This window comes from Lissotriton helveticus, chromosome 2_1, assembly GCF_964261635.1.
Source record: "Lissotriton helveticus chromosome 2_1, aLisHel1.1, whole genome shotgun sequence".
NCBI classification, from domain to species: Eukaryota; Metazoa; Chordata; class Amphibia; order Caudata; family Salamandridae; genus Lissotriton; species Lissotriton helveticus.
Window position 1 is genome coordinate 1,138,431,502 of NC_136059.1, and position 13,313 is coordinate 1,138,444,814.

At 44.3% G+C, this 13,313-nt stretch overlaps 1 protein-coding gene across 6 annotated transcripts in view; it reads left to right on the top strand.

Annotated features, from left to right (window-relative positions):
* Positions 1 to 13,313, top strand: part of BNC2 (basonuclin zinc finger protein 2) — a 1,233,205-nt gene that overhangs the window by 1,018,579 nt on the left and 201,313 nt on the right. For all 6 annotated transcript variants that reach the window (XM_078675980.1, XM_078675981.1, XM_078675978.1 and 3 more), the window contains one exon: positions 7,445 to 7,547. In XM_078675980.1, coding sequence (XP_078532106.1) covers positions 7,445 to 7,547 — 103 coding nt within the window. The remainder of the gene's footprint in view (positions 1 to 7,444; positions 7,548 to 13,313) is intronic.

Below are 13,313 nucleotides of genomic sequence, written 5' to 3' on the forward strand. Positions count from 1 at the left end.
AGTAAGCTCCAGTGGCCCTGCCAAAAGGGCGTGTTTTTTTCGTGTAAAGTTTCTTATGTTCTTGTGAGATAATCAGCCACCCTAAGTTCTAGGGCTCTGTGCAATGACAGAAGTTACAATTCTTGACCAGAGGCCCCAGTTGGCACACATGCAAATCAGAACCAAACTTTCCTCTAAAAGGAAACTCAATCCGCAACACAAGACCTGTAGTGCCGATAATGGTATGATACGGATATAGTGCTTTATACTTCCGATGGCGCTGAAGCTACATTAGAAATGTCACCGTGCGTAAGGAATTAGACTTAGCCATGCTGATTAACACCCAGCTATCATGCGGTAATGAAGGTCATGCTTTTGATACAAACTACTATTCTTGTACTCGTCTGTCCTGCTGGATCTGTTCCACGAGGAATAGAGTATTGCACTTGATGCCTTCCAGGAGACACGGAAACTTGCGTTGCGACAGCCACGCTGAGCCGGTTTTGTAAGGCAGCAAAGCCTTCAATGCTGCTGCCCAATTTGTAAGTGTCCAGTGATCGGGAAAGCCCGTGCTGCTAAAATGGCGACACCCCGCAGATTGCTCTCCAGATTGCTCTCCTGAAGCTGGCTGCCTGATGGAGTGGAGAGCGGGCGGGCAGAGAGAGTGAGGGGGCGGAGCGGGGGTGTGGGAGGAGTGCGGCTGGCTGCCTGATAGAGTGGAGAGCGGGCGGGCAGACACCACAGACAGTATGCGGTCAATAGGCTTGTGTGGTACCATCATTTTTCAGGGCTATAGGGTCAGGATGTGGTCCAAAGCACCAGAGGGCGGACAATAACTTGCGGACGATATCAACTCGCTGGACAATCGCACTGAACTGCCCACGTCATCTGTTTGTTTACCCAGCCTGTTTTGCAAACCTGCAAGTGACTGTGGTTGCAATGATCCGGGAAGGCGTCAGTCAGGGGAAGCAATTAGAAAACACAAATGCATTCTCTCCAAAGAGCGTGGGGAGAAAAGATGGCATTAAAAAACAAGCTCTCGGCCTTGCGTGGCGGGAGGGGGCTGGGGGAACGTCGAGTCGGAACAAAAAACAAGTGAAAGCGGGATGTAAGTAGGGGGGAGGAGAAGTCTGGGCAGGCAGGATGACTCAGGGGAGGGGGCGGAGCGGGGCAGAGCGGCATGTGGGTGTGAAGAAGCCGGGCCTTTGAAGTGAAGCTAAGCTTCACTTCAAAGGTGTCGGAGGAATGCGGGCGGCTGTGCACGCGCTTTTAAGCTCAATGCACATGCGCATTGAGCTTAAAAGTCACGGGCACTGCAAGGAATCGCCACGATTCCTTGCAAGTTAGATAAAGAGTCGATGAGCCCCTATAGTCTCGCTTGCTCGATGCGCATGCGCATCGACAGGCGAGACCTAAAAAACTGGAAACAGAGAAAAACGGCCCCCATCGATTGCATCTGTAGCTCGCGCGGCATGCTCCGTTCCATGGCACTTCTGGTAATTACAGTCTATTGATAGTATGGGACAGATAATAAGGGGACTGCCTCTTCATGGCCGTGCGCTGCTGACGTGTGTGCGTCAGACGCATGGACGGCACGCCCATGTCTGCCTTGTTTTCAGATATATCTATGAATTAATTGTGCATATGAGTGACATTCCACCTTCAAATGTGTGACACTTCACAAAGCCAAGCATTGACACCCATATCCATATAAAGAAATAAATATCACAAATTACCCACCTTTGAGAAACGGAAAACTACGAAAATCTTTGAAACTGCTGTAAATGGATGTGACATTCTGTAACACCGTAGGTGGGCAGATTGTCTATTGTTAATGCTTAAGGTGGATAAGCATTTTTCACCAAGGTTGCACTCAATAGTTGGATGACATTTACAGATATATTGTGTTGTTCTTGTATAAGGAAAGAGACTAGGTTTGATGTGCAGATCAAATATAGCAAATCCGCCCTTTTGTGATGAACACCCATATCCATATAAAGAAATAAATATCACAAATTACCCACCTTTGAGAAACGGAAAACTACGAAAATCTTTGAAACTGCTGTAAAATGCCTGAAATAGATATTACATCGCATTTGTGTTTTTCCAGACCCGGAGAGGTTAAGTGATTTGCCCAGAATCAAAGGATGTTGAGCCGACGCTGAGACTGTAACCAATATTAACCTCTTGGATGCTATGGGAATTCCCCTGCTGTGCTGGGATTTCGCGATCCTCGCACATTCATGACGAGCTGGGCTCGTCATGAGCGTAGCAGGAGGCTACTGCATGACGAGCCCAGCTCGTCATGAGCGTCGAAGGGGTTAAAGTGAACAACTCAAACGTTGCAGGGCACAATGCATCACACTCAGAGGCACTGAAATAATGACAATGACAGGGATGACAGCGCACAAGCGCTAACAGCCACCTTATAATTGGCATTGTGTGGGATCATGAATTCATGGTGGTATGCAAATTGCCACTTACTAGTGCGGGGTAAATGTTCCATGACAGGGTGAGCTTTGAGGGCATGCTGGTATGGCAAAGGCTGAGAATTCGAAACAGGTGGTCAACAATAGATACTAGCATAATATTGTGAGTGATTTACCTTATAATACAGGTGATATGTTTTTGCTGGTTACAACAGCAGTCACTGTCAGACATGCGCGCTGTTCTTGCCCCACATTCTTGCAGTTGAGCGTGACTGTCTCTGTCGGATGGGACCCCTGTCAAATCTCTGACAAGAATCCCTGGGCCATGGTGTACCAAAAGGAGCCATCTGAGGCCACTGGTGCGGTAGCCGCAGTCCTGCATGGCAAGAAAAAAAGCTACCGTGGTCTGTTCTCTGCCAGTGTCAGTGTGTCTCTAGCCAAATAGACCATGAGTGGTCAAAATGGGGCAGGCGGCATGCCGGAAAAACAATAAAATGCAAGGCGCCTCCCCCCGGAACTAGTCTGGACTGATCAATCAATCAATCAGGGAATTGTAAGCACACTACTCACCCGTGGGGGTCTCAAGGCGCTGGGGGGAGGGGTAGATCAGCAGTTTCGTTCAGTCAATGAACCAGGTCTTGAGGGCCTTCATGAATGCATTCAAGGAGGGGGCGCGTCTGATGTCGATCAGGAGCTCGTTTCAGGTCTTGGCCGCGATGTAGGAGAAAGCTTTTCCTCCTTTTCTGGCTCTGTGGACGCGCGGGGTTTCAGCAAGGGCGAGGTTGGTGGATCGGAGGTTTCTTTTGGGTACGTGGAAGATTTTCTCATTGAGGTATAGGGGTCCGGTGTGACTGATGAGAGCATACACTGTCTGCCGGTTCGGACATTTTGTCGTATTTACAAAACTTTGTGTATCATTAATTTGCCTGTGATGGGACCGCGCTTCTCTAGAGCAGAGTTACTTCAATCGGCTGAAAGTCCTGTCTGTCTGTATTTAATCCAAATTGATCAGCAGCACAAGTGACAAAGCAGTCGCTAATGCTGTGCAACCTTTGCTCCTAGCGAATCTCAGGAAGTCGTGAAACGCTATAATTTGCTTGACTAATGCATTTTAATGTGGTGATGCGAACACCATCACTAAAGTGTGTTGGTCTAACCCCTGATGAGTGGTACATGGCAGGGCTGTGTCTGATAGTGCTTAACTCAAATATATAGGGGTCTTGCATGGGTTGACGGGAATTATCACAGCAAAATCGGTGAGTTACTTTAAACCTCAGCCAAGGCAGTGACTCTTGCACTAGCTTACTCCAGCTTAGGTAAACACATGGGTCGCATTCAACACAAAATACAAAAAATATTTTAATAACATCACAGTCTTGTATATTAAAAGCCACAATTGTCATTAGCAAGAGACCTTCTCTCTTTCTCTTTTTTTGTTTTATATAGCCGAACTAGACCAGAGTCATCAGGTATCAGAGCGCTTTACACGAGCACCAGTTTCGTTACAGATGGACACATTCATTTTTATTAGGCACGGGAAGATGAAGTGATTTGCCCAGGATGTTGAGCGTCGTTGCGGAGACTCAAACCAGATTCCCCTGCTTTGAGGTTGACCGCTCTAGCCCTAAGGCTACATCCTCTCTGTTTCTATGCTCAGATTCTGCCAACTCCATAGTTGCTGCTCCTATCCTGAAGGAGCCCAGTTAATAACTTGATGGATCGATCCCTGCCACTTCCAGAGCCACCAAGAAGACCGTCCTGAATTGATACTTTGACAACACTACCCCATGCTTGTGTACCAACAGATCCATCCATGAATTGCACCACTGGGCACGCAAAAATATTGTCCAACCCTAAGCATTACGCAATCTAGACTATCATAGGCCTCCCAGAGTGGAATAACAGTCCACTCCCGGCCGATAGTCTCGGAACGCAGTAACATGAGAACAACCTGATCATCCCCAAGGATGGTATTGTGCAGTTGTATTCCACCTTTGTGATCAGACTTTGCCTTACCCACCAGCTCACTGACCTGGAAAGTCAGGTCAATGCTCAGGAAAAAAGATTGAACAAAGTACGGGGACTACGTTTAAAGATCCCTTCTCCCGCAATAAGGCAGGGACCTGACATCACCACCTTGGACCTCACTTCATGTGCATCACCTCTCGAGACCGGCGCAGCGTAAGGCACATGAGCTGGAAGGCACCAAACATGAAGGGGACCCCAGGGTAGCCAAAGTATTAGGACCCCTGAGGATGTACACCGGCTTTTAGTTGCTTCCCCCACAGCGGGTTGTGCTCTCGCCCATTCACCTCATTACCTTCTCATCCCATTCCTTGCTCTGAGGGAGGTTGCATCCCTTTCATCTGGCACCCCTTACCAAAGTCTTTTGTTTGCTTTTCTGTGCCCAGTCAGCCCCTGGATCTCACATTGAGTCTGGGCCCACCAAATCTCCTACACATGGCAAGCCAATTGTGTGAAGAATACTGCCCAAGCCCCTCCAGGAGTGGGGCATATGTACTGGGAAGGGCGACTCTGCACAGTGAAGATTACTGATAAGTAATCCTGAAAATGCACAAGTGACTGGTCAGGAGTCGTGCTTTCAAAAGGTCTCTTTGTAGCCAGCCTGTCACCTGGCTTTATCTGGTCGCCTGACTTTGTATCACAGTGGCTGCAAATAGCCCCAGTATACTCTCTGCTGTATTTTGCAGACATTCCTTTACTTAAAACAGATTTCACATGTTAGTGTCCAGCTCGTCAGCTGTTTCCCAGCTGACTCCAACTCGTGTTAGCAGCTTGAGCAAGATTGAAGTCAATTATGTCTGTTTCCAAGCTCAACACAGATAAGATTCACGCCTGATTTCCATTACAACTTGCCCCTTTCATTTGCTCTTCCTGTATGTGCTTAAATTGTTGCTTTGAAGAAAAAAAGAATCTTCAATTTAGTTGTGGCTATTTGCATGAAAGTTCCTGACACGCAAGGCTTGATTCTCAAGCAGATCACGTGTGCCTGGAATGGCCAGGCTACCGATGTATCTGTGGAATAGCCTGGCACCTACACCTGCTGCTTTAGTATGCATGAATTCCCATGAGCCTCGGGGTGCTGGGTACAAGGGCCTGCAATTGTCAAAAGGCCCTCAGCCATCCGCCCCATGTGGCTGCAGGCGAGTATTTCCCTGTTGGATGCATTCAAGGTTAGAGTGTCCGATTTAATGGCTACCTTAACTTAACAACGTGAATGGAATTATGTGAATTTATATACATATATATATATATATATATATATATACATATATATATATATATATATATATATGTATATATATATATATATATATATATATACTTTGCGTGTTTGTATCTGGGAATTTACAACGCAAGTTGGAGTCACAAATAAACACTTCTTTGTCTTTCGCTTAACATCAAGTGTAGTATCTGTTTGCCTCATTACTGCACAGTCTGGGGCCCTTCTCATGGCAGAGAGCACATGTTCCTTGTGGGGACTGGTGTCTGCACTCTCTGCCAGCTATGAGAGATGATCACGTATGACACATGCAGTAACCGCGCTGTCTTTTTGGAAAGTGGTCATGGTGTTTAGTTATCTAAAGAAACAAGCATTGGAAAAACCTAATGACCTCTGCTTTTGCTTTCCACTACCCCCAGTCTAGCGCCAACTCCTGGCTGGTGTCAAACAGAGGAGATTGGAACAACATTGAAGCAGGCGTAGGCATTTGTACATGTGTCATGGGGCCGGTTATGTGCCCACCACACTCCCTTTACCAGTGCACTGAAAACGGCCAATCCCAGTACTGGCTATGCTTCCACGTGTACTCCGCAGGCCTTCCCTGAAGAAATCTATATCTGTTTTGGAAGTATTCTAAAGGACCGTGACAGTTCTAGCCAATAATTACATATGGGACGTAGGATTCATCACCTAAATGGAAGTTTTTCTGTACACCTGCTTGTGCATAAGTGCACCCCTGCGAAAATAAATGTACTTGAAGTATCTGCTCTTCTTCTTTCTCCTTAATCTCTGCACTTGTATCACACACTCACTTCTATTTTTCTCTCTCTCACATGTGTGTATGTATGTATGTATGTATGGATGTATGTTTGTGGTATTTCTAGAGTGCTGACCTAGCCATAAGGCAGCGGAGCGCAGTACTTTTGTTCTAACCTTGACTTCTCCTTGTTTGGTACCCTCCCTCATTTCTGCGACCCTGCTTCTTCTCGTTCTGTTTTTATTCTCTTTTTTGCCACTCCTGAGTTCTTTCTCAACTCCTTTCCTGTATGTACGGACATGAAAAATCTGGACCAGATATAGATGCATAGAAAAAGATAACAGCCCCCGCCCCCTTTATTGAGGCAGTCCTACCACTCTTATAGCTGTTTCCAGAATAGTTTTTTATTCTGTTTCTTTGCTGATAACCACTCTCACTCCATTTTGAAAGTCAGCTCATCTACCCTTCACCAAGAGAGGTGAGCCCGGTTTTCTCCTTGTGGCGGTGTCATGCCCCTCTGCCCCCCCCCCCCTAAATGGGAGCCCTCTCCAGGAGCTGGGAAGGAGGTTTCTCTCCACCTTGGAAGATGTTGCGCAAGAGGAAGTTTAAGGGTAGCTAGCAGCTATGTCTGGCCATGTGACACGATTCCTGTTTCAGCAACCGCAGTTCATCACAAACTATATCAGCACTTATAATCCCTTACAGATTTTGGGCAGGAGATGTTAAATCATTGGCACACTTTATCATGCCCCAATCATTCCCTTCCTCAATTCCCTGCCAGTATCTCATCTTTACAGAATAATATATTTCTAAACGAGAGAACTTTGAGATGTAGACAAGATCCCCTACCCGGCTTCCATCACTCTCCATGGGGGAGACTGTGCAGCTTCGAAGTGGAAGTTACCAAGAATAGTACTTTTTCAAGCTAATCCTATTTTTGTCCCACTAAAAGGGGGAGTAAAATGCAAATGTATACTAACAATTGCCTGTCTGGATGGGTTTGTGACAAGAGCTGCCTTTTTTCCTTTCTTCCAGGCCATCCGCTGCACACTGGTAAATTGCACTTGTGAGTGTTTCCAGCCGGGGAAGATCAACCTGCGGACCTGTGATCAGTGTAAGCATGGCTGGGTGGCACACGGTAAGGAGTGAGTTCCTGCTGCTTGCGCTTTTTCTGCTATGTTGCGTATGTTGCTCTGTATATTCCAGCAGAGAGTTACGTTTCCCATTCAGGAATATTGGGGATTCTCTAAGCAACCAGGCATTGAATGCTGGTTTAGGACCTCTTTACATAGCCTAGTATACTAAGCACTATAAAGATCATCCTAAGCACTTTACGTGACGACTATTCCTATTCAACAGCTCTGTTTTAGTCAGAAGGAGGGGGTTTTAACTCTCTCACAGGAGTTAGGCTAAGCAACCTGAGGGTGTGATGATGGATGTGTACTGTGGTAATGATGACCTGAGGGAAAATGTATATGTGTGCTAAGCATGCCTCCTAGAACAGCACTGTGAAGCAGCATACACCAGTGGGACTCTCTGCTGGAGACATTGTCTTTGTGATGCAAAGGGCTAGGCTAGGAAAGTGCCCTTAATTATACTGAGGGAATAGCAAGTTCTTACAACTAGACCATAACTGGCTTGGGTGACCATCATACTTTTTAATGTGAAAATATTAAAACCGTTCACAGGAGGGCACTTGTTGAAAGTCTTATAGCCTCACACCTATCAAATGTATTCATGAACAGAAAATCAGTATGAACTATATCCAGGACCGCACATCAGGTGAAAAGATCCTGCGCTCCAGTACGTCCTTCTGTTAGACGGCGTCTGGTTGGATTGTGAACCTCCCATGTTACCTCATTTTCTGGATTGTGGCTTTTAGTGGTGCATATCGTGGGACTGGATGTGCCATTATTTGCATCTGTACTTCTGGTGTACTTGTTTAAGCACAGCAAGCAATACAACAAATCTTTAACTACCAATGCGGTCGGCTCATGGACTGCTGGGGAGTAAAGATTTGATGATTGGCGAATATCCAATTTAGTGTTTTGTACTTTAAAATGAATATACCTTAAAAAAACTACATATTCTTCAAAAATTGGGCAATAACTTATGTAGGTCTGTAAGATAGCCACTCTTGTCTGCTTAGTGGAAGAATATGTAGAACTAGAAATTCCTTAGGGCACCGCACCTCACCCCAAACTGACAGTCACAGCACAGCCTGTTTCTGAAGCCTTCTTAAGCTGTATGGTAGGGAGATCTTAATTTTACTTAATGTCAATACTCAATATTCCAACCACAAAATGGCCTTTCTCTTTATATGTTCAGCAGGGGCGCTGCACTTGGCCTCATACATGGTACCCTTGTAGAGTAATGCGTTTGCGTACGTTTTTGGCCTCCAGGACGTTCCCAAATCTTAAGGAAGACATTAAGGTGGAGGCTAATTAATTTCCCCTAACAAAGCCCTGGATTTTTGAAATCATTCAGTGTGAATCAGGCCGCCATTGAGAGCTAATTGCGTTGAAATGCCCGACGGTGCACCGCAGAAACAGCTTCTTGAATGCAAATAGTAACTCCCTGCTGCAATAATTAAAATTTCAACTAATATGCTGGGGCAGAGTTTGATTTGAAACAAAAACAATTCTTTTCTTTTTCCCACTAGGGAATGCCTAGCTTATGTTGATAACCTAGAATCAGTTTTAATTGAGTTTGACGAATTGGATTATTTTATTATTTTATAGTTCAAAACGTGGATGCGTTATTGTGAAAGGGGTAGCAGCATGCAGTACATATTAAGATGCACAAGTGATGTAGGGACATTGATCAAAGGGGTGTACTATCTGTAATTCAAGCAAGTGCTGGCATGTTTCGTGCTATAATAAAGGAACATCTCCCTCCGTAGGGATATTCTTTGCTGCTTGTAGGGACAATCTGGTGTGGCACTTGCTGGTGACAGGCAGGGAAATTGTTGAGTTTTAGTATGCCCGGGAAGCAATCATATGTCAGGCAGGTATGTTGTACAAGGGGTTTTCTTTTAACATGTCAGACCTAGCCGCAAGGATTTTACAGTTTACAGGATTAGGCATTTAAGCAAAAGTGAGAACATTTTTAATGTAGCATCAGCATCTCATTTGGTGTGTTTTACAGAAACCAGAAGTGATTGGATTAGCTGTAAAATATTTGCACATTGTGATAAAGCTATCTTTCCAGAATCACAAGTGCAGCTGGCAGGGTCAGTATCCCAGTCTTTTGTTTCAAGGCCAGCCACCTAGACACCAGACCACGCTCCCTTTGAATGAAATGAGGATTGATTATGGCACATAGTTGCAACTTCCACAGTTAATCATCACATCAAGATTCTGGTATAACAACAGTGTCAGAGTAGAGTGCTCCCTTTTACATTAAACCAGATATGTATTGGTGTGTAAACTCAAACTAAATGCAACAAAAGCATCTCGATACCACTATCCAAGCTTAAAAATGACATACAGTCATTGAATTAAGTACTACTTCCTATGTGACCAGAGCCCCCACTGTAGCAGTGATAACATACCACCACCAGCAGTAGTCTAGACTAGACTAGAAACACTGAAATCCTGAGCTTTCATATGTCCCAACAAGTTCTATGGGACAGAAAACTCTAGTGTTTTAAAAATATAAGGTCCAGAAATGGCACCATGCAATTAGTTTAAACGATAGACATGTATCGTGTTCAACATTTGAAAATCAGATGCTGGGCTAAACACAGCATCCTATTTCTGACACATCAGAATACGTTTATTGTAGATTATAATGAATCATAAGAGCACAAAAACCGATGGAAACTAATATAAAAAAATAAAAATAAATTATTGATAGCACTATCCTTAGTAAAACTATTCATAATAAAAGTTTACTCCAAGGTCGTATTATATACCCTTCTTTTTAAACCATATTTAGAACTTAGTTGACACAAAGTAAATTTTTTACAACTCTTAATAGCTTTTTGCGCATAAGTAAGTACCTGTAAACATTACTCCTTAGTATCTTTAGTTGTTTGGGCATCTAAGAATGGGGAAAAACTTTCACAGTTTTGGCAAGACAATAGGAATTCAAATTAATACAAAATGGATATTAAAACAAAATGGAAAACCGTTTTCTTTAAGGGAGCTGTTTTATAACCGTTCCGTGTAGTGTCCCCAACATGTATGGACTTTGCAAAGATAGCATAAAACAAAAAAGAACCCCCACTCATACTATTTCTCTTCTATATTAACTTTTTCATTAAATTTTTTAAAACACATTTTATTCGGTTTTTTTCCATATGACATATATCAATCTATCACGTGAGTTTCTACTTGTTTCCGGTACTTACAACAGCATTCCGAAAACATTTTTTGATGCAGCATTGTTACAGTATTACGCTTAATAGTCTCCAATAATGACAGTTTGTACATTCGCATAGTATGTCTTTGTCTGGACGGTATATGAAATAGTAAGACTTCTCATCTTCTAACTATCCCCATTAACTCCCCCCACCCCGAACTTCCCCGATCGCAGATCCTGAGCTATAATGTATTATTAGAACCCTTGCTACCATTACATTGTCTTGCAGTGTGTATATGTATACATACAACTTCGCATTTAGTACACATGAGAACGAGGCATGGGCTACACATTTTAACTCATTACATAAAATCTTCAGTCAGCGTGTTCTATATCAGCTGATTTCAACTCTTCCAGCATAGTCTCCCATTCTAACGATATCGGTATCTTACGTAGTCCTCTTACTTCTTCCCTGCGCAGTCCTGCACCTTCTGCACTACTCCAGCGTATCATTTCTGTACACCAGTGCGATATGGTAGGGGGTTTACTCGACTTCAACGTTTTCATTCATAAGGAAAAGTTAATATAGAAGAAATGCAGTTCGAGTGCGGCGGGCAGGCATTTTTTTTATATTGCCTTCTGTACTTTGTCCCCCAGACCTGTATATAAGTCAGTTCAGGGTTACCCAGTTTGTGTTAACATTGCAAATATTGTGCCAAATTACATCCTCCCCACTCACTTGTCGTGTGTCACTGTATTACCTCCTGTGCATTTTAAGTATTTCATGATGTGTACGTGATGGTGGGTAAGGCAGTTGCTTCTGCTGAAGAAAGATCCAGGGAGAGACATAAGCACAGGTCCAGTGTTTGCATTTTGTTTTCCACTGCCTTAAAATAATAGTACACACTGCACATATTTATTTAATAGGCTTGGATTCTCCATCTAGAGGAGAGGGCATGTGGTCACTGTGGTGTTCTTTCACTCAGCTGCCACCTGCTTTTCACTGTTGGTTTTCTTTGTTTTCATTGTCTTGCATGTATTTCTTTTTCCTCATCTGCACTGTTGTTGTGCTTCTTGCAAGAGCCAATACCTTTTGATCCTTTCCCCGGGTGCCTGTACTCTTGTGCTGCTGTTCCACTTACACAATCGAACTAAAGTAACCATTTACATGCTGCCTTGGTCTTGCTGTCTGGAATTTACTTAATGCCAGCCTCTGGTATGAGGGGTTTCCATTCACTTAAAAGACATTAAAGCGCTTTGTTAAAACAGGTCAAGTGTATGCAAGACATGTACCCCTCATATTCATGTATTAGTTAGCTATCACCCTTCCACTGTTCTGGCACATCCCAGAATGGTATGATATTTTCACAGAAGGCGCAGTGGCATTGTGACTTAGGAGTCTGAGGTTACTGCACCTCAGTTATAGTTGTTTTTGCAACGTCACTGCAAGGCAATTATTTTTTCCACTAGAAGAATTAGATTGTGAGCTCTGCAACCCCAGTCCATGCTGGTGTGCTTAGCCCCATGGATGCTCAGCATATTCCCCTGCTATGCTGAGAATCCGTAAAGTGCACTTTACATGACGAGCTGGGCTCGTCATGAGCGTGCGAGGAGGCTACTTCATGACGAGCCCCAGCTCGTCATGAGCGTGGAAGGGGTTAAAGACCATTCACTGTGTCACATGGTGGCTCTCTAGGCCCCTAGGTCAGCATACAGAGTCCCACATTTATCACTTTAGACATTTGTTGGTCTCTGCTCTGTCTGTGCCAGGACAAAGACCACCCATCCAATTCCCTTGTGAATGACCCCTCTGCTGTAGAACTGGCATACAGGTTGTTAGAACAGGCTTCATGGGCACCAAGGGTTGCTGTGATCCAATCGCATCAACTGGAGTGTTCCCCGCTGGTGTCCTGGAGCCTCAGTACAAGTGGACCCAAATCTAGGTCACCAAGTACACCTCTCTAGCACTTGACTCGCTCAGGGGAGCGAGACAGAGCAGTCCAAGGCTTATTAAAGGAGGTGAGGTGGGGTGGGGTTAGACATTCAGAATGCGGTGCACATCATACTACCGGCGGATAAAATCAATGTCCAGTCAAAGCTTTACTTTTTATTGAAGAAAAATACTTTAATACACACAGAGCAATATACTACACCTAAAAACAGATTTCTCTACAACCCTCAGGGCCAGAGTTCTGACCCCGAACAGTAATATAGCGACTAGATGCTAAGCACTATAAAAACACAGTTAACATGTAGACACACAATTAGCGTTACATATTACAGACCATGTTGCGTATGGTTGCTCTCATTCGCTAGAGCCATGCTATGAATCCTTGTATTGAAATGGTATAGTTTCAGTATATGATGTGAAGTTAAATGTTCTTGATCAGCCTCATAATTCGCCACCCAAAGAAGCGAGTAGACCTCTCAAGTGAGGTCCGAGATCTGATCACAAGTGCCTGATGTCTTAGCACAGTTTACTGAAGTTCCACTTGTCCAGGAGCCACTGGGTAGCTGTGGGACGGTAGTGGCTGGTCAGAGTGCCAGAACACTCTGATACTCCCAGATATCGCAAAAAAGAAAGGTGTGGGCCTGTGCC